The following is a 27,997-nucleotide window of genomic DNA, read 5'->3' as shown; positions in this document are numbered from 1 at the left end:
AAAAAGCCTCAACATTAAAAGGAAAAAAAAAAAATTACTTTAAAGCTCTGGAGAGTGTAACTATTACCGAGAAGAGCAAATATATTGTTTTCTAAAACTAAGCTTTAGCTGCCAGCTATTCAAGTCACCCTGATAGATGTACCTTCCTGTGATCCTCCTGGGATCCTCCACTACAAATAATAGATGTACTGCTGAAGCCAATAATGTAGCTGCTTAACATCCCTTAAATTCAAAATAAAGTGTGAAGAAAGGCGTCTGAAATAATTTTAGTTTTAAAACAAAATATATCCAAAGTATATCACTGGAACATTAGTCTAACTCAGATGGTATCTTCTAATCACCATCACTTCCCAAGAAAACCTTTTGGTTTACACAAATATTGCTAATGATATCGCTATATGCAAACAGTTAAGAACATACTTAAGCCTATCCCTAGGCAGGGCATCCTTTAAGCACATGTTGAACTTGAAAGTCAGTGGAGCTTAAGAACATTTCATTGTTCTTACATAGGAATGAGATCCTATACCATGGCCTGCTTACACATATATTTAACATAAAGAGTCCTTTCCATAAAATAAACTTACATTTAATACTTCACCTGCTGCAAAAAGAAACAAACAAGTGCCCAACATAATTTCTGAACCTTTTTATATGATAGCACATAGAAAAAAGTATTTACCTGCAACACAGCCCCAACAGTCTTTTTATTTGGAATAAGCAAGTAAGTCTGTCTGGACCATCCAATTGCTTAACAAACTGAGAACTCTGTTTGATTAAATTCTGACACATCCATACCTAGGAAAAGATATGCACAAGTTTACTGTCTATAACAAGTAGTTATATTATTTATTGCAACACAGATAATATTTCAATCCTGTTTTGGATACCTTTGGAGGACTTACAAAACACAAAGAAAGACAATACTGTTCAGCTGAGAAAAAAAAATTGTTACACAACATAAGATACACGATTGCTAGTACTGAACTTTCAAAGTTAAGACTGAATTACATTTACAAATAACTTTACTCTTGCAACACATTTATCTGTTAAGTTTTTGTTTTAAAATCGGCATAATTCTTTAATGTCCATTAGTAATACCTGCTATGAACCATACTTACTCGTACATTTGGGAAGTTTGCAGCAACTTCACAATTGATATGCCAGCATTATTAACCCGTGAGGAAAAAAACCAACCCAAATACCTTAGGAATGACCAGAGGGCTAAGTAGAAAATATTGTTTAAAAATTAAATTCTAATAGAAGTATATTAATTTTAATAAATTACTGTGAATAATATACACAGGATTTTTCAAGGCTTCATTTCACAGATTTTGTGTATCTGCATGTGTGTGCAAATATAAAATGTAATTTTAGGTTATTCTGTCTAAACCAAAAACAGCAGAGTGCAGGCCAGCAAAAGCCAGAATTCTTAAATGAATTTACTAAAGTGGTCAAAGCTGGTTTTGCATCCCTTCAAAATCTTTTATGTGAAAGAGTACTTCAAAAGTGCATGAAACAAAAGTAGTATGGATCAAAGTATGTAACAGTACTCACCAAACGCTTAGAATCCTCATTCTGTCTATAGAAAAAGAGTAACTGACGAACTAAAAGAGTCAAATTAGCTCCATTAGCAGTGGAAAAAGTTCCTCCAGACTGGGCCAAATCAGCACACCGATCAAATTCACTTCTTTGGATAGAGTACTTAAAAATAAGACATGCATCTATGTATCAATAATGGTTATGATTTAAACTAGAAACATAAAATTTTAAAAACTTCATTTTAGCTTCCCATCCAAAGCAGTAAAATGGATACAATACATATTTCTTAAAGAGATCAAAACATACACACAATATCATAAAGCCATAACTGCCTTCTGTAAGTCAGAAAGTACACATTGCAACAAATCTGTTGCTTTTCAAGTAAAGAATATCACATCAAATATTTTCATCTAGTTTACCCAATAAATACTAGTGAATTTAAACAGATACAGCCATTTCTTAGAATAATCTACTCAACAGCAGCTTCGAAAGAACATCTTTTTGACTCAAACTACCACCTTAACCATATTAGGGGAAAAAAAGCTCCACTGGTGTGTGAAAGCTGCTAATACCTAACTGGTTTAATTTGCTGTGTCAGCTCAAAAAACCATTGTGTAATCCCATTGAAGTCCACTGTCACAGACATGCTTTGTGGAATAAATGTCCATCTACTAAAATATTGAGGTTCAAAGGAAAATGTCAAGAAGGAAAAAGAATTTCCACTTTGTGGGCACAGACAATACTCAAAAAGGTGAGGATTTTTCAGTGGAATTACTTACTGCTGGAAAGTCTCATTTTCAGCAATAATGGGTTATGTCTTTCTAAATAAATAAACAAATAAATAAATGCTTACTTGGTGTTTTCTGTCTCTGTACCCTCTTACAAATGACTGGATTATTATTGCATTTTTCAGCCTCCGCCTTTCTTCCTGTAAAACAAACCAAAAAAATTGAAATCAACATTGTGAAACTGATGCTAATTTCTACCATTTTATCAAATATATTTGTATTCAAAAGGGATTTTTTAAAATTAAAATTAAGCACTAATCATTAGTAAAATAAAGTGTTTGAAGGTTTGCATCCAATACACATAAACCAGGGAGAAAACTTTTCATGTTTTTAAGTGTAAATTTAGCATTAAAGTACTGCAAAAGAATTTTTAATACTCAACAGGTATGTAATACTACAGAAATCAAAATAAACACATTTGTATTTCATTAGACAAAGTCTTAATACTAAAATGTTGAAGAATTCATCAAATTCAATTCAATTCATCAAATTCAATTACATCATTCCTCCTTCTGCACAGATCAGCTAACACTGAAGACCTGCTTATTTGTTTCCATTCAAGTAATATATCAGTATTACAAGGCTGGTACAGCTTAGATATGGGGAAATCACACACAAAATTATTTAAAAATACTGCTGTCAAAAGGAAAATGAGGCTTAATGCTTTAAGCCCAGGAGCACAATATGGAAATTAATACAAATTCTTGCTCCCTCCTTCAAACCAGACATATAAAGTGAGTCATTTTATGTCGTCTTCCTCAGTAGCTAGAAAAAGTAGTTAAAATCACCCCTTTACAATGGCTCACTTTCTGAGGAACTGAAAGCCAGCTTGCTTAAGGTACTATGGAAAGAGCACTCAGTCCCCTGACAACACCCCCAGCACATTCCATCACAATAAATATCTAAGGGAAGTGGCTACTGTAATTAGGTTTTTAATAATGCCCATATAGTTTCTTAGGGGATGAAAGAGGGAAGTAAATAAAATAGCTGCTCACTAACCTAGACCTACAAAGCAGTGGTTGAGGAAGGGAAAGTACAAAGATCAGGAGTAAAAAAAAAAAATCAGAGAAACCAGCTTTGAGAAATTTTTTATAGATTTCATCATAGAATACCAGGTTGGAAGAGACCACAAGGATCATCTGGTCCAACCTTTCTTGGCAAAAGCACAGTCTAGACAAGATGGCCCAGCACCATGTCCAGCTTATTCTTAAAATTTCTACTTTATTGTCCCATAAAGACACATCCAACTTAAGAACTTAATGTGAACTAACCAGAGAAACGCCAGATGAAATTGCTATCCAACGTTTATTTTGTTTTTCTTGGAAACCCCTGCTCCTAAAGCACTTTCTCTGAGTAAGTATATACTTGAAAGACACTAACTACTTCTAGAGTGTGGACCAAAATCAAAATTTTGATATGTCAAAGGGTATTTTTCTCTCCGAAGTATCTAACAGTAAAAGTGCAAAGTACGGGGGCAAGCAGGAGAGAGTTTCCATTACAGAGAGGCACTGTCTCTTGATAATCATAATGTAATGCTCGACTAAAAAGTAGGTATGTTCTCCTTTCCTCTAGATACAGGTTTTATCCTAGAATACATAATTGTCAATTAGCAACCCACAGTTGCAAAGGTTTTAAGTCTGAGGTCACTGCTAAGATACTGCTACAGGCATTTTTTTAAAAGCCATAACTGATTTTATTCTCAGAGGAGTCATTCATTTTTTGAGAATCCCCTACATGCCACAGAAAATCACTGTATGTGAGTACATACACAGATATGAGTATATGATTCTGCATTAGCTTTGCAGCAGACAGAATTAAGCAAATGAATGGGTTATTACAATATACAGCCAAAAGGTTATGAAGCACAAAACAATCTTTTTGCATATGTTGGTAAGGACTCACTGATCATAAATTTGATTCATAACACAGCATTCCAAAATATCTGGTGAAATCCTCGTAACTTCATGCTTAAACTTGGTCCATAATTATACAGCCAGGTTGGAAAGAAAAAAAAAGCAGTAACTGTCCTCAAAAACAGAGGAGCCACTGCAGAACTTGTATTTAATCTAGCAAGGGTCAAACACATCTTTAAGGGCCAAACAGTTCTGTTTTCTTGACCAGCATGAAACCTACATAGTTACACTTCTTAAATAATTTTTAAGACCAAAATTTTTTTCAAAGGGGAAAAAAAAATGCAAAATATATCCATTTTCATTCCATACTACTAAATTTTGTTTTCATATTGCCACATATATCCATGTTTTAAAACTGGTGGGTTTTCCCTTCAATGCTTATTCCTCCTTCGCATTATTCCAGACTGAATTATCCATGTCAGTAAGCTTCTACTACAAACCAGTATTAAGGTTTCCTAAAGCCTCACACCACAGCTTCTCATTGCTCCTCAATTATTAGGTGGTTTCAAAGCGTTTTAGGATACATTCAAGTATCACTGTTCTGATTTTACCTTCACAGAACTGAGGCACACACTGGGGAAGTGAATTACTGAAGGTCATCCAAGAAACCACAGCAGAACCAGGAGCAGAAGACAGATTGCAGAGATCAATCCACAATAATAGATTATGGGCAAGGCAAACAACGCAATTTACTAGCCAAATACCTATCTTTTCTCCACAAGGACTAGATCCAATGAACACCAAAAGAAAAGGAAAAATTCGCCTTGCACCCAGTGAATGCTTAACTACCTTCTTTTGAGATGAAAATCACTTCTGGGGTCAATTCCAGTACACTGGAAAACTGTATAGAACCTGCAAACCGAAACAAGCCATTCCTGAACTAAGTACGACTGCAGCAGAAGTACTCTGGACTGTAAATGTTACTACAAAGAAAAATCCATTGTGCATGCAAATGCTTACAGTCTACTTTACCTCTCGTTTTCTCCTTTCTTCCTGAGTACGATGCAGGAGAGAAGCTTTTTCTTCCTACAAGGCACAAATAAAGATACTATTGCATTTTCATTCAAACATGATTCAAATGTGTTCATGATACTTAATCTAGACTTCACTTTGGAGTTTGTTCATAACATGCAATAGGTAAAACATTGAAGAAAAGTAGGTGTTAATCATTTTCCATGCCTACACATACATGTAATGCAGCTCTCTCAAAAGCATAGCAACAGAGGGCAGCCATGTAAAAAGAAAAGGGACAGGAAAATTGCAACAAACTGTGCTGATGCCTGTCCAGGTTTGTGTTCTCAGCATCCCAATAACAAACGTCACCCATTTACAAATGGGGGAGCTGAAACATAAAAGGGTCCCAGTCCTACCAGGTAGTACCAAATGTTTATTGAGTGTTTTCCTTGCTTGGGGCATACCTAAGACATTGGCCCAGGTGCATACAGCCAGTTGTGGCATGTTCAAAGTAATCACATACTGTTCAAAAGCCCCATGCTTTTGTCTAACTTGCAAAAAAGCATTAAGCTCTTATATTTACTTATCCTTTTCCTCAAAACTTGTCTGGAAAAGATGTCAAAACAGACTTATATAACATAAATGGTAGGAATTTTTTCCTTTAAAATTTTGAACTCTTCACTCAAACTAAGGCTACAAACCGAAACTTTCAGGACAGTGATCTGTCCAACAGAGAAAAAGAAAATACTAAAGTATTCATGAGGCCTCTAAAGAACAATACCATTACAACAGAAAACCTGTGCATTAGCTTTTAAACCACAATCTTAAATCAGTACACATAGATATAAACAAAGCTTTATTTGCAAGAATCTCTCACTAGATGGGTTCTGTGTAGTTTCCAAGGAAATACACAGAATAATTCCTTTTTGATGCAGAGTATTCAGCTCCCACTGCAGACAGTAAGAGTTGAAAGTACCCTGGCACCTTCCCAAATCCAGTCTAAAACAGACAATAGATTTAAGGAAACTATTTTCTTTTTTTTTTTTTCCTCTATGACACATATTACTACTTCCTTTTTCTCCCTATGCCCTTGCTTATTAGTCTAGATAAGTTAAGAAATAAAACACACTCAAGTTGAAAATGCATTATATCTGAATACATAAAAATAAAATTGAAGTTGGCAAACAAATGTCTATAAAATATTTAACCACATCTAGAACAACTGTGTTGGAATATTTTCAATGTCTATATGCAGACACAAAAAATCTACTGCATTTCTTTTTTGACAATAGAGGAAGCAAGACTGTGATTCTCCCAGTTTCTTTAGGATGGAAAATACTTTAACGCAGACCACCAAGAGAGAATGAAAAAAGAAAAACATAGATGCAAAAAAGGAATTTAAAATTGGGTTTGTATTTCAGATCATTCACTGGAGCAAGCATAAAGAAAAAAACCCACAAGAAGGTTAACCATCTTTTCCTCTAAAGACAGTATTTATGGCCAAAGACACCACTAACTACAGCTATTGCCCTCTAAAGACAGGGTTTTTTCCATGTGTTAAACACAGTACAAACAAATCATACCAAAATCCATACATAAGCTGATGTATCTCCACTCAAGGACCAGGAAAGGGTCCAGGTCTGCTTTGTAAACGTGAGGCAAGACATTCTGACCTCACACACACAAAAAAGACAATAAATGTTCTAAATTAAGAAATAATCCACAGATGGCTTAAAGGTTCAGGACATCTTTTAATAGATCATTTCTTTTTCAACAGCTGATACCTAATGCAATAAAGAAGTTAGTAAAATGTTCCTATTTAGAAGTGATCAGTGACATCTCTTCAATGTGCTTGGAGAGTTTCATTCTGCAGGGAGCGCCATGCAGAGAACATTTCTGCTTAGAAACAACGTTGTTGAATTTGTCCTTACACTTCAGAAGGGATTGAAAGAAGCAGCAAAAGAACATACAGAAAAGGGAAGACAAATTGTTACATGTGAGTGGAAAGGAGAATGGTACAAAAACATACAAACACAGTAAATGCAAGTGATTAGTAGATAAAGGAAAAATAAGCGGCCAGAGGGCTTATCAGAACCAAATAATTTAAGTATTTGGAGATAGAGGGAAGATACAAATAGGCAGTGTATTCTCACTTAGTGTATCAGCTTTGCATTGATCAGGAATTGGGTCTCTTTGAAGCAAGCATTCTTTAAACCAATAGACTTTGAAAAAATAACAAAACTTGAAGATTTTAGTCAGCCACATACTTGCTTTGAGTATTTGTAAAGAAAAACACCAACCTATTAAAGCATAATTAAATACAATAGAAGAACTGCCTTGAGACAAAGAATAAAATATTCAGGCAAGTACATCCCATCTTTAAAAAATTGTGGGTCAAATAATATTACTGTTCTTGTTCACAAGACACACATGGGTCAGAAACATAAAGGAATGGAATCATAACTATGACTAAAGAATATATTTAAATTAAATGCAAGAAAAATACATCTCCTTCAGTTATTCAACCCAACTGGAATACACTGGCTCTTCAGAAATTAAAATGTAACAGTACATATGCAATAGAAAAAAACTGCTGTGGGAAAGAGATGAAAAGAACTATGAAATAATCTTCATCTACAAAGGGCATTCTAACAAAATTATTTCTTAAAGACGGCGAACTGCAGAGTCATCTCTGAAATCCCCCCTGCCTTGCCTTTTAATAAACAGCAGAGTGAGAAAGAGTTAAACTTAGTAGCTGTTGCTCTGTGGCTAGTTGTGAATGACAACGGCGTTACAATAGGTGATGCACATTTCACAACTCCCATCTATACAGTCACATGACCACTGACACCTACAGCCACTGTTTCACCACCTCTTCCTGCCTACCTACAGCCAGAACTACTCATAGTGCCAGATCATCTGACAGTAACTTCCAAAGATCACACATAGCTCATTCCTACTCCCCATCTTCCTTGCCTTGCTTCTGTGATGGCCACGATACCTTCTTTCTTCACCTGCCAGACAGGCAGATGTCAGGTATCAAGTCTATCTATCAAGGTAGGCAGTGAGACATTTTAGGAGGACTGAAGCATCAGCTTGTCTTGATACCTTCAACCCTAACTCAAAAGGAGCAAAAAGCCATTTACTGAATCAAATTCCAGACACTTTCTATGACGTAGTCTTCTTTCTTCAGGAGCTTGACCTCCAAAGTGCAAAACACTGTGTGTTTCATGCAACATTTACTATATTACTAGCAGTCCCTTTCCTGTCTGCTCCTTCCTCTCACACAAGATACTGGTGAAGACAGCCAACCTCAGGCTCTAGCACACAAGCTGTAGGCCCATGAAAAGTCTGATTTGAGGTTTTCTTCACCATATATATATATATATATATATGTGTGAGGCATGACACAAATAAACAAGAAAGCAAAGAAGCAGTATGTGACAGCAAAACACAATGTGACATTATGGATGATGACTCAAAAGAGTAAGACAGAAGGGAGAAAAATGAAAACAAGGAAGCAGATGGAAGACAGTATACAGAAAGGAAAGCTTGTGACTACCATCTAAGAAATGTTCAGGAATATTTGAAATGTTAATTTATACATCAGGATAAAACTGCTATGTACCATATTATTCATCACAGCAAAGTTCAAAGTCACACCACTGCTGTAACAGACCAGAGAACAGTCGCCTCCGACAATGTAACAATATCAATGTCAGTGCTTTCAAAAACTCCAACTGAATACATAATGAAAAAAAAAAATCCAGTTAAAACTGCTTTATTGTCCCGATTTTGCTGAAATACACTATTTTCTTGTAAAAGTATGTTTACACAACTCCTAGCCTTTATATATTCTAGACAAAGACTGAATAACATAAACAAATATATGAATTATGATTCTTTTTGTCCTGTATTTTAACACTTTGCATTGACAGCGATAATAAACTTTCAGCCTTCTTGGCTCAAAATTCAGGTTCATAAAAAAACATATATATGTAATTAATTTTTTTCAAATACTTTTAGTATTTGTTGACTCTTAAAATCTGAAATTGAACACACCTGGACAGTCATGTTAATCAAGCTATCTTAGTTCCACACAAGTAGATTTAAAACCTAAATATGCTAGATGCAAAGGTGAAACTGAGTAATTACTTTCAGGTACTGTCTAAATACTGAGCACATTTTTTTAAAAAATAACAAAAATATGTTGACACAAAAAAATATGTATTATTAATAAATGTTTGAGATTTATTTGTAAACCACAAGAGTTTATTTTCTTTCTTTAGTTGAGAATGCTATTCTATTTAACATTAGAATAGATCATGCAAAGTACAAGGCATGACTTTTAGAAAATTTTCAAGGAAAAACAAATAAGCAATTGATCTTTTAAGTTTCGTGGACAATCATAAAATCTTGGCTGCTTTTCATCCACAAAACCCAGGAACTTGCATCTTTTTCCTTAAAATGAGGAACATGACTTCACCTGAACCACATAAAAATCGGTAACAACTCCCAAAGCAAATGACGTGACCTAAGCAATTTATAGAATAAAATTTCTTGTAACACAAGTATTTAATAAGTCCAACAACTAAAAGGAAGATTTTGTAGCTTTTATTTGTAGAGAACAAAGGTGGAGACTAGGAGACATCCCCCTCCAAAGTGATTCTCAACAATGTTTCTAGTTCCCAACATTATTTTAGACAAGATAAACTCCATTTCAATTGTTTTTTTCTGAATATTAAAAGAAATTAGCATTTCAAAAGACTCAAAGTCTTGAACTAAACCTCGACAATTTAAATTCCATTGGATATGCAGCTCAGCCAGCTTGAGTAAAAACATGTTCAGCAGCTTGAAAAATTCTGTTTTAAAACAGTTTGTGACTCTTCGTATCTCTGATTATTTGCACCATGGTCAAGTTTATACATAGTGAAGACCATCTTCCAGAAGAAGGCATTTTAAAATACTTAAAATATGCCCAGGAAGAGGCATTTGGCCAGGGAAAGCCTGACCTCACTGAAATCAATGTCACAGTGCTTGCTAGAAAACGTCTCAGCATTTTAGCTCTAGTTTTGCTGTAGGACATAGGGAGCATCTGGAACCACTTTTTCCACAGTATCTACAAAGCCACGCACAGTGGAACTAGGACTTGACTGGAGGCTCTAGAGGCCAAATGAAATGCAAGTAAGTTGCTTTTAAATTTACTTTCAGTTTGTCTCTATTACGGTTTTTAAGATGTATATTGTACACATCGTCATAGTTGAGTGACTTTTCATTTTCTCAGAAACAAGCTGGGAAAAAACATAACTATAAAAGCAGAAATTTTTGCTTTAAATTTGAGAAAATAGCACATAACTGAAAATAACAGCGTAATCACTGCTGTCAGCTAACTACAACTCCATCATTCGTAGCTTCCTTTCAAATGAGAATTTTAAATGTCACCAAGAGGGAAAAGATCCACAAGAATGTAGTATGCATTAATTATATAGTTTCCTACTGACAAACAGTAATTATTTTATGACATGATGGTCTCATCATATTTCCACACCACAGATCTCAAATACGAAGAGTATTTCAAGACTTAGGCTTTGACATTTCAATGTTCTGGACAAAACACAGGTCTGACTCAGAAAGAGGTATGTACTTGCATAAGTATATACGCCATGTGCCTTATGGGACAAAGGTCTTATGGAGCAAAGCAGTGCAATTCTTTCCCACCATTCAAAAATAAATTGTAAATTTGTAATTGTAACCCAGAAATCCTGTATTATAAATCCCTAGCATCATTTCACTTCCATTGTGATCTGGTGGATGATCAAATAAATTACAATGAAACAGTAATTATTCCTTTCTGAAATTATTAACAACTTCCCTCAATCAGAGAGAAACAAAACTATTTTTTAAATCTGTTCCATCGTTGCTTTAATCCTACAGACATCTATCACCATAAGCAATCCCAACCTGTGCAGATCTCTACATACACTGGCAGTTTTACAGCCTACTGTTTTAAATCATTAATTTTTATTCCACAAGAAGTTAGTTGATGCATAGAATACAGACAACAAAGAGCAAACAAGGTGCTTCTGGAGTTCTACCTCTGCACTTCAGCTGAGAGCAGAAAGAAAATATACAGCAATCTATTGTTTAATGTTATGCTATTAATTTAAGAAAACATATGAGTAACTACTAAAAATATAAACAAACTTTGTAAATTGTGTATCTTTAATTATCCAAAATGTCCATCTTAAAAGAAATTACAGAAACTTTTTAAAATACAGATGGAATCATCACTATTTGTCTTCAATGAAAACAAAACAAAAAGCCAAAAAGAAACTCTCTGAAGTTGGTTTCACTTTCACGACAGTGCTAACTCATCTGCAATTCCTGAAAAGGAAGATTTTTTTAAAACCATCTCATACTGTATTATAATTTAACAATATATTAAACAGTCTTGGGATTTACTTATCTCAGGTGATACTGTAAACATGACTTATTAATAGCCTTTTAACCATTTTTCCTGTTAAAGGCTCACAAGATATCATTAATACATTTCACAACCTAAACAAGAGTCCCTTGCACATTTCGCCACAGGCATGGGGATCCCCCTGCATGGATGTACTGAAGGACTGGTACCTCATATTTTTCTTAACACCTAGGAAACCAGAAATAGCGTGGCCAGCAGGGACAGGGAAGTGATCTTACCCCTGTACTCGGCACTGGGGAGGCCACACCTCGATTACTGTGTTCAGTTTTGGGCCCCTCACTACAAAAAGGACATCGAATTACTCGAGCGTGTCCAGAGAAGGGCAACGAAGCTGGTGAAGGGTCGGGAGCACATGTCGTACGAGGAGCGGCTGAGGGAACTGGGGTTGTTTAGTCTGGAGAAGAGGAGGCTGAGGGGAGACGTCATTGCCCTCTACAGCTACCTGAAAGGAGGTTGCAGAGAGCGGGGGATGAGTCTCTTTAACCAAGTAACAAGCGATAGGACAAGAGGGAATGGCCTCAAGTTGCGCCAGGGAAGGTTTAGACTGGATATTAGGAAACATTTTTTTACAGAACGGGTTGTTAGGCGTTGGAATGGGCTGCCCAGGGAGGTGGTGGAGTCCCCATCCCTGGAGGTGTTTAAGAGTCGGGCTGACATAGCGCTTAGGGATATGGTGTAGTTGGGAACTGTCAATGTTAGGTTAATGGTTGGACTGGATGATCTTCAAGGTCTTTTCCAACTTAGACGATTCTGTGAAATTAATAAAGGAACTCTAGGCCTGACTGTACCAATTCAAGCTGACATGGTTAAACAGATTCTGCACTATGACAACAAGAGTCCCAACTTCGTGAGAAAATTAGTGAAACCTGCCAGCTGCCACCAGAAGGCATGGTGACACTCCACCTTGAAGAAATATGTTCACTACACAGGACACGAGGATGCGGTGGGAACCACCCAGGTGAAGGACTGGCTGTTTTGGTCCACTGCACAGTTCAGTTGGGTTAGTTCAATCTGAACTGCACCCCCAACCAACTCTTCAGACGCACCTCTTTTTTCCTGTCAGACACACCACAGAACTTCTGCAGCCACAGCCTTTTCAGCAACAATTCCTGTCCTATACAAAAAGTCCATGAGTAATTCAAGACATTCCCATATTGAACTACAGTAACAGTATTCATTTTTGGAGGCTATTTTACTTCAGAAGTAAAAAAATATGTTTTGCCAGTTACAAGTAAAACTAAATCTGAAAATATCTTTTGAAGAGCCTCATAAAGCAGGGGATCATGTTTTAAAGGTGGCATAAAGCAACCCCAAATATTTAGGAAAAAAAAAATCCACAAAAATTAACCTACCACACTGTAAAAAAACCACAGTATCTACACCCCCAAACACATGTACAACTAACGCAAATAGTCCAAATGAATCAGCAGATTTTTGAAAGCAGATATAGAGTCCAAACACTGACAATACCATTTATATTTTTACACTACATACAATGCAATACTAAAATGTTACAATAATACTCTGGAAGGATTAGTCACAGGGATATCATTTCAAGAACATTGATTTTGCAAACCAAGATTTTAACAAAAGTAAGTGATACTTAAAGACTACTTTTTTGCCAGAAAAGGCTTGGTTGAAGCGCCTCCCTACAGCATTCGCAATTCAGACCATCATAATGCAGATGAACCTAAGCTGCACACAGCGTAAAAACAAACCTGAAGCTCTCTGCTTTTATAATTCAAAAATGTGATGAGAAAGCACACTAGATTCAGTACCTTTCTAACTGCCACAATGTCACAAGTCCCCAGCTATATTTTTATCATTGTGCCTATACTGATGGGACTTACTGAAGTCAACCCCTCGCGAGGCCTAAGGAAACACCAGACACACCTGGCGATGTCAGACAGCGTATCAGCACATGTGACCCGTGACCAACACAGTCACTGTTTCCAGCTGCAGTTATATTCACAAAACCGTATTTTTAATAGTCAGCTTCGCTGATCACTTATTTTGGTGTAGTTGTATCCAGCTCAGGAAGACTCTGCTGGCAACTTCAGCACTGACCAGCTCCTCAAACTGGAGACCCTGACAGGGTTTTGCTAATGTAGCCATACAGGTGCAACAACGTTTGGGAAACTTCCCCAAATTGGGTAGAGAATTATTCTTAGCATTAAGCAGCCTGTATACAGATTCTACCAGTATTTCTGAGTTGTGTTTTACTTCACTACAGAAATCAAAACAGGCAGTACTACGCATCCAGTTAATAGGGCATCACAGAAGTGCAGGTTGGAACTATACACTGGATCTCTCTAAAATGATACACATTTGGGAGGGCAAGGGGGCTTGTCAAAGAACAAGTTTTTTTCCCATATGCACAAAAAGCTGAAAGGAAGCATTTTACAATTTAGCCTTCTGTAAAACTGAAGCCTATAGGTATGAGAAACATGATCACAAGGAGCCAGTGACATGAGATAATGAGAAGCTCATGGAACCAGCATAAACACTTGCCACACCAATCTCTGCTGCAGTATGTTTACATAAAAGTTCAGGTAAAAAGCATTTTTAGAAGTAATTCTTAGTACTGCTTAAATACGTTCCTTCATTAGTACTGTACATAGCTTCTGAAAACAAGCACCTATTTTAAGGGCATTCTACAATGTCCATACAAAGCTGCGACTAACTGATTTGCATTGATACAGCACAAGCACTTCAGTGTACCAAACTAAAGTCACGAAATCTGGGGACCAGTCGGTATCAATCTGATCACAAAATACAACCTCTGTATCGGACAGAGCGAAGGTTATGTATCAATTTCAGTTTCACTTCCTTTACCTTTTAATATTTGACCTTGGAAATTGATACCTGTAGAACATTAATACATTTGTCACATATAATTAAAATAGATAGAATTCTGCTGAATTTTCACAAAGAAATCAGTAGGTGTAAAAGAAGATATGTTATTATGACAGTTGTTTACTTCTGTAGAAGGAAACATGTCCTGCAAGTTAACACTATTAGCAAGTCAGTGTCAAAAGTTGCAAAGTACCTAAAGTGTACAGCTGAGGACCAGGGCATGTTCTGTCAATTCCTACTTCAACTGAGGAATATTTATGATATTTCTGACTCATGTAATGCCATTGTATGTAGTCTAATGAGCAGAAATGTCTTAAGATAAACAGAAGACGATTCAGATGAAAAGCTGCACTATTTAAATACAGTTCTATGTAAGACAACACACCAAAATGCAAACTTCACTGTGATCTTTATATCACATAGTGCAGTATTTTAGTACAAGTTTCCTAATAGTACTGCCAAACCTTAAAAGTTTGAGAACTGAACTTGCTTACAGTGCACAGTAACAAAAACTTAAGACTTATTTTTACCCCCCCCATTAAGATACAAAAATACTAATGAAAACACTCATTAGCTTACCACACAATCATGTCCAATGACTACATGGGGAATCAGTATTTTAGCAGGGAATTAAAGCGACCCTTACAACTCAGGCCACTTCTAAAAACACTTTGTCCTTTCTCTCGTTCTTCAGTAGTTCTATGTCCTTCAGTGCTTGACTAAACATTTGACTATGCTGTCCAATCAGCAAGATCTAAATAAACCGTTCTGCTTCTTTTCCATCAATAAATACAAGGAGATTCAATAGTCTGGTACAGCAGACAATTAACTGCTACTCACCCTGCACACGACAAATTGACTGAAAAGCTAAACCGGTGACCCTGCAACCCTCACTCACGTGGATGAAGCCTCTCCCAGTAATTTGCATTGATCTCGAGTTGTGTAAGGCTGTTTCCCCCCCATCCCTCCGGCGAGGCGGGCCCACGCATGACTTTCCCTTTGGAGAGAAATGACAAGAGGTCTCCGAGTCCTTCCCTCCTTCACCCCGGGAGCCCTAGAGACAACTGCTCGGGAGGTGCTACCAGCCGCAACAAACCGGATTGCTTGCAGGGGGGAAGCGCTAAGGAGACATTTCCTCGCTTCCCACAATTCTTACTACACTAGAAGCCTCGGAGGGTGTGTGTGGCCTGATTAAAAAAAAAAAAAAAAAAACAAACCAAAACAAAAAAAAAGCCAACACAGAGCCAAGGAGATCAGAGGTAAACACATCGTCATGAAGGGAGGATTTTTTTCCCCTGAATTAAACCTTAGTCATAGGTGCTCCCATTTTTGAAGGCCCAACAGTAAAAATAAGGCTAATACAAGAAGGCAAGGCAGGCGGGGGGCGAGGGAAACCGACACGGACACAAACGCGGAGACAGACAGGCGCCGTTTCTTACCTTCCTACTCGCTCCTCCGAGAGACACCTTGGGCCTTGTTTTGAAATCCCCTTCAAAGCTAAACATGTTTACAGCTTATCCCATCTAGAGCGGGGTCCGGCCCCCCGAGCTGACCCCGCAGAGGGGGCGCCGGCCGGCAGTGGGCGAGCGGAGGGGCCGCCGCCGGCCCCGGGGAGGCACAAACCCCCGGGCTGGCACCCCGCGGCCCGCCCGCCCGCCGCCAGCGAGCCCCGCACCGCCCCCGCCGCCCGCCCCCGCGGGGCTGCTCCCCTCACGGCGGCTGCTCCCCTCACGGCGGCTGCCCCCCCTCCCCCGCCTTCCCCGGCCCGCGGCCTTCGCTTCCCCGGTCGCCCCCTTTCTGACCGGCGGCGACGGCTGAGTGTGGTGGGAGGGAGGAGGAGGGAGGGAGCGGAGGAGGGGGCTGGCGGGGCTGCTTCACTTGCACTGGGGGAGCAGCCGGCTGTGGAAAGAAGATGGCCGCCGCCCGCAGCCTCCCTGGCGCGATCCCGACGATCGGCCGCCGCGGCGGCGCGCGCGCCGCCCGCAGCCGCCGGGGACGCGCCGCCCGCGCGCGCCGCCCCTCGGCCCCTGCGAGGCCGCGCCTCGGGCTGCGGCGGCCCCACCGCAGCGGCGGCGGGGGGCGGCCCCCTGTCCCCCGGCCGCCCTGTCCCCCGGCCGCCCTGCTAGCCCCCCCGAGCCCTCATCCCTGCCCGGGCCTGCCGCCGTCCTGCCCGGGCCTAACGACGGGGTCGTCGCCCTGCCCGTGGGAGGCAGCTTTCTCACAGGCCTGACCGGTGTCGGGTTTGTCCTAACTACAGCAGTTTCATCTAAAAAGCCTACCCCACTTTAAATAGGAGCTTTGTGTGGGTGTGCAGGAGGTTTTGGAGCTGGGCTCAGAACTGTGGTACCACCTCCACCCCAGCACTGAGGATGGAGTCTGAAGCTGAGGAGCCAGCTTGACCTGGGCACAGGACTCCACCGCTGAGTCGGTGGTCTGTGATAAAGCACGTTATATACATATATTACTTGTCCTTTTTGTAGGATAAGCTTCTGATAGACATTGCCCCATTGCAAAGGCTTCATGACCAGTGTGAAGACCAAACACTGAACACCCAAGTACAGGCTCTCGTGCTTACACAGATGTGAAAATCCACTTGAGAGAGTCCCCAATGCAAGTGGGCTCCGCACAGGATCGGGGCCTCAACACTCAACGAAGAATGGAAAGAGAAAAAGGCTGTCATATAAAAGCAGCAGACCTGAATGGTGAAACTACACTTGAGGCTCCTTTATTTTATATTTCTTAGCCTGTTCTCCATTTTACAGTGCTTTCATTGCGTCCTTCCAGATACAGAGGTGATACCAACAACAGCAATAACAAAAAGCACTTATTCAGTCTGCAGCTATGAGGTGTTAAATAAATATGGGTGGCCAAATCCAGCTTTCATTTCCTTCAGTGGAAATTTGATTGAGCCCTAACTTGTGAACTCTCACATCGGCGTATCACAACAAACAAATGGCAAGGATCCATGTCAGGAGACAACATATGCGCTTCCAGCTGCTCATATGGAGAACACCATGCCATTTAACTATAGCCCTTCCAGCTGTTCATACCAAGAACACAATGCCATTTAACTATCGCCAAACTGACTGACAAATGAAATATTTATTGAGATTTCCTTGGATTTGGATGATTCAGAAGAGTCTAAATTTTCAAATTTCAGACTTTTCATAAGGGAACAAGTGCTTGGCAAGAGTAAACATTAGCCCTGCATTTTCCGAGATAACATAGTTTCAGTATGAGCAAGCCTGGTCTCTTATAAATAGTGTTTACGAATGCAGTTGAGGTTTAGGGCATTGTGAAATGCCACATTAAATGTTTGTTCATAGTTTCAACATGTAGTGTTGCTGATATAATATCACAATGCTCTATATGGGAATGATAGCAAGTTTTTTTCTAAGCATGACAGCATTCTTTTCAAGTGGACTTAAGCCTTGATGAACTTTGTAAGTCTCATACAGAAAAGGACTAGTCTAGGTGTCCCTAGCAGTTAATTAATTGATTTTCATTAGCACAGAAGCGACCTGTTAGGTCATGAGTTTGTGCCAAATTTTTATCAGTAGCAAAGCCATTTTAGGGGATTCAATCCCTCTTCACGTAAGAAGCCAAAGAAACATGAAACTGCAGAGAGCAGGGTCTCTGTGAAGCAGGTTTTGGGCTGATACACGTTTGACAGGTTCCAGCTCCAATGTCAGAAGGACACAAGATCCTCTGCTGACCCTGGCTGTTACCTTCTGAAGAAGTAGTTGGTAAATGACATGGGCTCAACTGATGAATGTTTGTCTGAGAAGTCTTAGTGATTTGCATGTGCCCCTAGAGGCCACTCTAGGTGTAATTTTATTAAATGAAAACTTATATAACAGAATAAGCTGAGTGGTTCTTATCTTGAATACAGTGAATTTTTGGAAGCATAAAAGAAACTGTAAATGTGTTTTATTTTTATATTTATCTTTTAGGACAAAATGTGCATTTATATCACAGTGGAGAAAATATAAAAAAGTCAGAAAACTCAGTGTCACTTAGTCAAAAAGTCAGAGCAGAGACTGGTTTAATATTCTCAAGGAGCAGCAAGAGCAGGGCTGCTCCATGAAGGAAAACAAGTGGGCGCCGAGCACAACCCCAGCACAAGCCATGTCCTTCCCGATCAAGACATAATCCCACAGGCTCCAGACACAGTGAGCAGAGCCTGACAATGGTTACAGGGTCCACCGACAGCTCCAGGCAGGGCAAGGGGATGAGTCCAGAGGGTCCAGCCACAAGCAGAAGACAGTGCTACGCGTAGGTCCAAGGTCCATCGAGGAGGCAGGGCTGGAGACAGATACTCCTGAACTTAGATGGACCGATGAACAGTGGGGTGAGTGAGTGGGGGTCCCGGCTGAAGCCGGTCAGGGCAATTAAGTCCTTTTGGTGCATTCAGGGCCCTGACAAACGTATACTCAAGGATCTAGGAATATTGCTCTTGTGTGTATGCTGTGTTAACACCCACCTGCCTCACCTGTTGCAATGAAATTAGCTCCATACACAGTTTCCCATCTTTCTCATCTCCTTCTTATTGCACATTCCACAATATTTTTTGCGTTCTCCTAATCACAGTTCTCTGCCCTTTGATTGTTCCTTTTTCCCTCTGCAGGCATATGTACATATTGCTTCCAGGTACAGCTGGACTGCAGAAGTCCAATTGTTAATCAGACACAGTCTCTTAAAAAGGTGTCATTACTCTACATTTTCTTCACTCCCCGCAATCAAGTTTTCTGAGGGTGTGCAAATACCTTCTTTTTCTTGTAAATGCACACCACAGAAATTAAAACAGCAACACAAAGATAGTCACATTTGTTGAAAACCTGGGTAAAATGTGATTCAATCCACATTCCAGAGAAACTTATCTATAGATTCTCTCCTGGGCCTGCCTCTCAGTACCAAAGGACCGGAGAAATTTTGTGGTACATATCTGGCTATTGTAAGATCTTGTTTTTCCTTTTTCACTGAGTGACTCAGAGCAAAGCTATCTTCTAAATGTAGCTTGTTGACCCTCTGGTACTGAGCAGAGGAAAAACCAAGAATGAAGATTTGTTGAGGTAGCAATAATAAGAGAAAATAACTCCTTCCCAACAGTGATGAAGATCTTGAATTTGTATTGTGCTGGGTGCTAAGGATAACATCACTGAGGTGACTTACGAACTTTTAACGTTATGGAGCTACTGCTACCTTAATGTAAGTAGCAACACGGTCTGCCTCTGTCAGAGAGACTTTATAGTTTTTGTAAACACTCTTTCTACATATTAAAACAAATCAATGGCATCTAAATTTTAGAAAGAAAATAAATATTATACATGCTGGTTTTACCCTTTGAATGAGCACCATTTTATATCTGCAATGTTTCTTATTCTCAAACTAATCGGCAAACAATTTAACTTCTGATGCATTGTCCTTCTGGCCCCATTCTGTACGTATAGTCCTGATTTAGACAGGGTAAGCAATCAAGAGTATATTTGGCAGTTGCTCAGTTCTGCAGGGTATGATGGCCAAATTGTCACCATCTTACCATTACTTTCCATTCCCTGTGCAATTAAAATAAAGTGTCCTAAACTTTTATGCTGACTTGCTGAACTCAGATGAAAATCTGAGATGCACTGACAGTGCCTCATTATGTGCTACATTACTTCCCAAGATACAGAAACATTTTTTACAAGAGTGCATAATAAATGAACAGTAAATAAGTTAGAAATACTTTAATTTACAGGAGATGAGGCTTGAGATTAGTCCAAATGCTGTGATAGGCCAATATCTGATTTCTAGTAATGCTTTAGTAAGGTTTGCTATCATATGGACTAATGGTGGGAGGTAATTTTTTTTTTTTTTTTAATTTATTTACTCTGGGTAAAACACTGAAAATTAAATCTATTTTATCAGAGGAGATACTGGCAAGACTGTAATATAAAAAGCACTTCACTTAAGCACTTCCTTTAGTTAAACCTGAGTGCCAACAGACACTGCCAAGGAATGAAGACATTTTATTTAAAATTACACTGGCAAGAGACCATCAAATTATCCTTAACATTTTCATTAAATTGAGATACAGATATAGTTAGGGTAGTAAATCTTTTCAATACAAGGAGTTTATTCCTGAGCCAAGGCCAGATTCAGCAGTAATTGTAGGAACTATTAAGACCTAAAGCCTCATCTACATTACCAAAACAACTGTTCAAGGCTTTAGCCCAGTTTTGAAAAATGGATGGGCTCTATTCTGTACTACAGAGCTAATCAGATCAGCAAGCTACAGTGATGCTTTAGATGCCGGTCTGGGGTGATAATTCCATGGTTTTTTGGCTTGGTTCAGTGACATTTTGGGGGTTTCCATTAGAAATCTGTGAATATCTATATGTTGTCTGCAGTCCATGCCCTCAAGACTGTAAAACAGTCAAACAAGTGGTACCTTTCCTAATATTGACACCTTATTCCTCTATAGGAATGTCAAGCTGAAGAGACTAAAGAACCTTATATCCATAGTTTCTAAGATGAAGAAATTATTACCCTATGGTCTCAGCATCTTTATAAGATCTACGTAGCAAAATTTTCCCCCAGTGATTCTTACATTTTGTTCACAGCTTCTGACTGAACAAGATCATTTTCTTTAGGCATCCAGTCTTCTGAGGAGTGTGGCGGTAAGGGCTTATTATTTTTATAGCTATAATTGTGAGACATTATTATGTTACTTGGCAAGTGTTAGTTAACTGTAAATCCTAGTTTGTTTTCTGGGGTTAAAAATTGCAAACATATTTCATTCATACTAGTGTTGCAAAGATGTTCAGCTAAATAATAAAGATTAGGATGGTCTTTTCCAAGTCTGCCTAAAAAGTTAAATATCTATTTATTTTAATAGGAAGGGAGCATTCAGGATCCTTAGATGTCTTTGAAAGCCCAATTGCAAGAAATAATTGCCCTCAAGTGAGCACAAATATAACTTCATATTTACCTTGTTATCTTTGGCTCACCTTTAATATACCTGGAAGCTTTCCCTATATATAAGCATTATAAAAATTGCCATTCCAGGCAAATTCCAACATGCTGATTTTATGCGCTGACAGAAACATATGTACTATGGGCCAATACACATCTAGCTGTTGTTAAAATGCGTTCCACTTCATTTCCTATTTAAATTGGTTGGAGTATTCTCACCTTCCCTTGGTGCCCATGTAAACAAGAGCCTTATCGAAGTCAAATCTTTTATGTGGTTTGAGGAAAACTAGACCAGATTATTTCTTTGCTTTAGGTCACCTGAACTTCCTTGTGATCCAAGAAAACACATACAGACAGGCACATTTACATGTGTATGTGTATGAATTGATATACGGATGTATGGAAGTGTTTTCTTGCAGAAGTTCTCAGAAGAATTTAAAGAGGTCCTTCATAACAAATTACTCATAATTACAAATGTTAAAGGTCTTGAATGTCTGAAAAAGATCCCAGTACATCCCAACCTATGTTCATTAAGTATAAACACTCAAATGGTTTGTTCAAGTGTACAGGGCCTTGGCTCTTGTAGCAGTGAAAAAAAACTAATGAAAACACATGCCAATACCGTGCCCCCTCAGAAGATAGGTTTTCACTGACCAGCTCTTAGGAGATGGAAGTGACCTTCAAAAGCTGCTGGCGACAGTGGAAGTTAAAGGCAGCTGGTAAGATCATATTGTGAAGTCTCATCCAAAAATTATTTAAGGGGCACAAATTATGATCTTGTGGAAAATAATAGAGAAAGCAGGAAAAAAACCCAGAAATCAATTCAGATAACTAAGAGTAAACAATAGTGTTCTGATATTTAAAATTATTCTGAAGAATTTACTACAGTTACACTATGGAATCCTAGAAGATTACTCTGATTCACATCTGTGCATCATTCAAGTTATTCAGATTAATTTTCTGCAGAGGTGTATTAGCTTAGTCTTAAATGAGCTGTATAGATTCTTTTATAATCTTAGATTTTGCACAGCTCAGATCCATTAATTTAGCTTTGCAGTTGATAAAAAACAGTGTGATTATGCAGAATTCAGTAGGGCTGAAGACAGTTTATGCTGCCTTAGAATAAAGTTCCTGAATTTTACTCCTACCTATTCTTATATTTCTTTATGACTGAGATCAGTGTAATCTAATTTTAGCTGTCTAAATATTAGGCATCTAGTCTAACCTCTTCATCTAGACCTCTCAACACAGAAAGGCACTTTCTTCCTCTTCCAAACTCCTCTCTTATAATGGGTTCAGCTCACTGGATGTGTTTATGGATGAAAGTTCATGATGAGATTAGGCACTTGCCATGTGCATGGCTGAAGTTAGCTGGGGTGAGTTCACCCTCCATGTGACTGAAGACAAGACACACAATAATGAAGAAATTTATCCTTCATCCATAAAGAAGGAGCAATGATGCTTAGACACTTCTAAAGACTTTAAGACCTGAATGGCATGTGAGCAATAAAATTGTTCAGGATTATTATTAGTGTCACAGAAGGATGTTGAGAAGAGTGCCAGAGACTGTTGAGTAATTTCTCTTTTACTTTGATACTGATTCTAAAGGCTGTAGTTAACATCTGCTGTGGAAAAAAACCCACAGAAATTACATTTGTCTTTTGATCTCTGCCAGTAAATTTGGATTTTCAGAATACCATTAGGAAGACATGAAAGTGCCAGAGCCAGGATTTGGGAGATGTTGTTTAAACGCCCAGCGCTTCCAGTAACTTTCTGTGTAATCATGATCAAGTAAACTAGCTGGAAAACATCTTTGCATCCAAGAGTTCTAGGCAAGAACTTGAACATGAGTCAGCAGTGTACCCTTGCAGCAAAGAAAGCCAACCATATAGCAGGCTGTATTAACTAGAGTGTAGCCAGCAGGTTGATGGAAATGACTCTTCCCTTTGTTTGTCACTTATGAGACTGCATCTAGAGAGCTGCGTGCAATGTTGGGCTTCTCAGGGCACTAAAGACATTGAAATACTGGAGCAAATCCATCAGAGGACCAACAAGATGAGGAGGGACTGGACTGTATGACTCAAAGAGAGGCTGAAAGAATTGGGATTGTTCAGCCTTGAGATGAGAAAGGAAAGACCTTACTGCAGTTTATAACTATCCTCTAATAGGAGTATATAGAGAAGGTGGAACCAGACTCCTCTTGAGGCAATGGACACAAGTTGCAACCAAGAGGCAATGGACACATGTTGCAATGAGGGAAATTAGGGTATTTTCAATCAGATATTAGGAAGAAAATATTCATGGTGGTGGTGGTCAAACACTGGAACAGGACCCAGATAGATGCCTTGGGAAACCTCCACCCTTGGGGATATTCAAACCTACGCTGCACAGGGTGCTGAGCAATCTGTTGCTCTGCTTTGTGCAGAGGGTTTGGACTAAGTCCACAGGTCCCTTCCAACTTCAGCTGTTCTCTGATTCCGTAATTCAGTTCACCTAACTAATAGCTATAGTGTGGTCATTTACATCTGACCTGGTTGCTCTGGGTTCCCTTTGACATCAGTGTTGTGACGCATCCAATATTGGCTTTAAGATGAGACATACCAGTCCATGGTCAGTATTATTGCTCAATTGCTGAGATCTTTCTGATGACAAAGGGGAATCCCTTCTAAGCCACAATGACTTAGTCATATCTGTCCCATGCTTTTTATCTCCCTTTCACATTTGTAAAGCAGAGATACTCCTACCTCAGTATTTTTTTTGAGGAACACATTCATTAATATTTGAGTCTCACACAGAGACTGTGATGTTGGCTGCTATATATGGAAAGAGAAAAAAGAAATAAAGTCTTCCAGATGATGACAGCACTGTGGCTCCCTCCCCTCCTAAGCAATGCCAACAATAATTTTAAAAAAGCCTTTTATCTTCAAACATATTTCAGAGCCACTTCAGAGTGAGAAGAGCTTCTTAACATATGAACTTTCAGATGTCTGGGTTGAAGAAAATATGGAGCTTTCCTTTAAACAATTAGAGCCCATTTTGCTAATCAATTTTTGTCAGGCGCCTAGAAACATTTTTCATTATCAGATTCCAAATTGTCTTGAACAGTATGAACTAATGACCTTTTATCAGTCCAGTTTGGGGCACTCTGATACATCCCTGCTCAAATTAAATAAATCATAAACCTTAATTAACAAAGACTGGCATGACTGCAAAAGCAATGAATTAGTTTGTACGCTATCTGAAAGATCACAAACGTACAGTAGTTACAATTAATGGATTTAATTTTAAATGCTAGGGCTCCTGCATGAAAGTGCCTGAGAAGTCCATCCTGGCATTCTTATTACTGTTTAATTATAATTGATGTACCTGGGAAAGATGTCAGCAGTGTACATTTTAATACAGGTGCTAGTCTCCCATAAGAGCTCATAGTCCTTGCTTGAAACAGTCAATGATATGCAACAAGGTTTTGATGAAAACCAAATTTATGAGGGTTATTAAAAGTCATTAATTATTTGGCACTGTGAAGATGTAATCTGGTACTATTTTTTAATAGACAGCTTTATATATTTAAGTTTGAGAACTGAGGTTTATTTTTAGTTTAAAACACTTTTGTCCCTCTTGGCCCCCTCCTGCCATTCCTGTTTCTTGCAGATTTCTCTTCTTTTTTTCCCTCCTTAGCCTGAGCTCTTATCTTCCAAGCAGATATTTCCAGCTATTTTCCATGCTTTTTTCCAGCCTCAGGAGAGGTCTTCACTGCTCCACTATCACTGTTCTTGTGTGAAACATCTCCCAGGAGGTTCAACCAGCAATGAACAGTTAGTCAAGTCTAAGAGATAAAGTCAGCTAACATCAGTAGAAGATAAATCCGTCTTCTGGAAAATGACATCAAGTCCACTGACGTTGTTTGAGGTGTCAAGCTTGATCTGAACATAAGTGGCCTGATAATTAAATATTTTCCAAGGGTAGTCCTCTGCTTCCCTTCATCCTACATGCAGCCCAGCAAGCAGCATTGACACCAGGCACAGATGAAGTCAATAGGTGCCTAGGGCAGCCAGCTGTCAAGGGCAGGACAGCAGCTCTGCTCTCACTGCGCACTTGCCTGTGCCATCTGGAGAACAAGACCAGCAGTTTCTGCCTCTGCAGGACATGGGGCATAAAAAGTGGCAGCAACGAGGAAGAAGGTGAGCAGTCCCAAAAGTAGACAGCATTGCCCCAACCCGTCTGTCCCCTGAGGAGCAGTGGCAAGGTCAGCTCAGCCAGGATCTGCCTCCCACTCTCCCTCCCAACTTGGTCCTTCCACCTTCTCAGAGCTGGCTGGACCACACTCCCAGCCCTTCATCCCAAGGGTACTCCTGCCCATTTCTTCCAGTCTCCCTGTGAGACACTCTACCCTTTTTCTGCAGGATGAGTTCAAAAGAAATGTATGTTCTCCAGCTGACTTTCATAATTACAACACAAACCTTATGATAATTTGTCCTTCTCTTATTGCCTCAACTTCTGGAGTTATTAGACTATAGGAAAACTCCAGCAGTCAGTTAAAGAGCAAAATTAATTTTCTTGTTACAGAGACTGGAAATGGCAAGTAGGTGAGTCCTGAAGGCTCATAAAAAACAAAAGGCAATTAAAATTAATCCTTTGTGGATTTCATCATTGACTTTACTAAAGGTTTGTCATTGACTTTAATGCAGTCAGAATTTTCTCAATTCCTTTAAAAAGTGTATTTTTTTTTTAAGGATGTATCATGATTATTGGAATCTGATTTCATAATTTTTGAATATTTAAGGTTAAGAATAAAATATTTTATGGAACTCTGTAACACAGGTATGACTGTTTGCTAAATTTTATGTATTATGCATCTCTGGAGCACAAACCTATAATTTAAAAATTAAATTATGTGAATCAACTAACAGCAATAACAGCTAAACCGTGTTTTGTATTAATTATATACTAACTTTCATCAGTTCCATTTTCTATGTTTACCAATTAGTCCCTACAACAACTGAAGTCAATAGCAGTGGTTGACAGTGGAGAATCAAACCAAAATAGTTTTAACTGAGAAATGGAAACTTGCCTACAAGCTTTGCTTGCTTTGCACTATCTGGTATCCTTGTCTTAAGGAAATAAATATTTTAGCCAGATAAGAACACTGGTTTGGTCTCTTGTGGAATACAATACGTGGAATTTGATCCATTTGCCTCTGCAGTGATCCTTACACTTTGGATGTAGAACTTGAAAAGGCATCCTGCATCATGCACTCTGGTCCCCTGCTACCACAGGCTACATACATATAATCCTTCGCACAAATTTGGAACACTTATGCTGTTTGAAGTAGAAACTGATGGGTTTCCTCTTCAGGAATTTGGCCAATCCCTGTTTGAGTTCATTTATCCTTGTGGCCTCTGTAACATCCCCCAACAGCAGAATCCAGTTGCTGCATGCCTATAAATGCACTGTGGGTGAAAAAGTAATGCCTTCTGTCTGGTTTAAGTTTTTTACTTGAGTGTTTATTGGTTGTCCCTCAGTGTTTGTGTCTTTCCCATTTTCCTGACTAATCCCATTAGAAGCTGTTGCAGAATTTGACTGATATGGAGCCTAAAACCCTTCTTTTAATTTGTAGCCCAGCTCTGTTCATGGCCAGTTTATATTTGTTTGTTCTTGCAATAGCATTGGCCTCTGTCTTATCTGGTTGAGTGTTGATAGACAAAATCTTCTTTCTGCCTCATCAAGTTTTGCTAGGCTGAGCAAGCCTTGCTCTGCTGAGTTAGGTGAGGTTGCCAGAAACAGGCTGTGTCAATCTATTAGCCTCTTGCCATTGAAAGGGATGATCCATGATTTTCTTCTCCTCCTCCTCCTCCTCCTCTCTATCCTGGCCGTGAGTATGTTTCCTGTACAACCAGTTCTGGCTGTTGTCTGACCTTTCAATTTAGCTGATTAAACCAGCAGAAGAATAACCCAGCAGAAAACATGAAGAGCAGAATATAGTTCAGCAGGTGGTCAAAACTGTGTCTTCTTTTTAGGTCAGCTCCCCACTCTATCATCTTATTAGCCCTTCTTCACACTTTCTGTCAACACAACTGACCAGAGCTAGGTACTGTGTTGCAGAGCAGGTCTCCCCTGTCATAGTGAAACCTTCCTTTCACTCTTTAAAGTATTTCTGTGAATGCATCATCTTCATTTACTTTTCTCATCTCTGCATAACATTGTTGTCTCCTAATAGTCCCGGTATTCACTGGTACATCCTGATCTTCCTTCTCCTCAGACATTTTCAGTTGATTAATTCAATTCACAGCAGAAGTTCCTCTGATGATTCCCGTAAGGCTGGACACTTTTGAACAATGAAATGTGGGCTCAGTTTTGGATTCCAGTACTTTCAGCTATTCAGTACTTTCTTTCTGATGGATATTCAGATTTGCTTCAGTATTGACAGTGCCTCTCATCTTTTTACTATTGGCAAATTCCTCATGTGTGTCACAGTCACTGATAGAAATATTGTACAAGACAGGCCTGAG

The 27,997-nt window shown here is 39.0% G+C and overlaps 1 protein-coding gene across 4 annotated transcripts in view; it reads right to left on the bottom strand.

The window, feature by feature from the left end:
* The window catches only part of UBE3C (ubiquitin protein ligase E3C), an 84,671-nt gene extending 68,193 nt beyond the window's left edge, over positions 1-16,478 (bottom strand). For 2 of the 4 annotated variants that reach the window (XM_074831682.1, XM_074831697.1), the window contains exons 1-5: positions 15,974-16,478; positions 5,213-5,266; positions 2,393-2,467; positions 1,555-1,701; positions 680-795 (exon numbers count right to left, since the gene is read on the bottom strand). In XM_074831682.1, coding sequence (XP_074687783.1) covers positions 680-795; positions 1,555-1,701; positions 2,393-2,467; positions 5,213-5,266; positions 15,974-16,039 — 458 coding nt within the window. In that variant the 5' untranslated portion in view covers positions 16,040-16,478. Of the gene's footprint in view, positions 1-679; positions 796-1,554; positions 1,702-2,392; positions 2,468-5,200; positions 5,267-15,973 lie in introns of those variants that run through there. The other 2 variants (XM_074831691.1, XM_074831702.1) reach the window with 2 other exon arrangements.
* Between the last annotated feature and the right edge of the window lie 11,519 nt (positions 16,479-27,997).

This window comes from Strix aluco, chromosome 1 (assembly GCF_031877795.1).
Source record: "Strix aluco isolate bStrAlu1 chromosome 1, bStrAlu1.hap1, whole genome shotgun sequence".
NCBI classification, from domain to species: Eukaryota; Metazoa; Chordata; class Aves; order Strigiformes; family Strigidae; genus Strix; species Strix aluco.
Note: the sequence above shows the minus strand (reverse complement) of the source record. Positions and strands in the feature narration are given on the sequence as shown.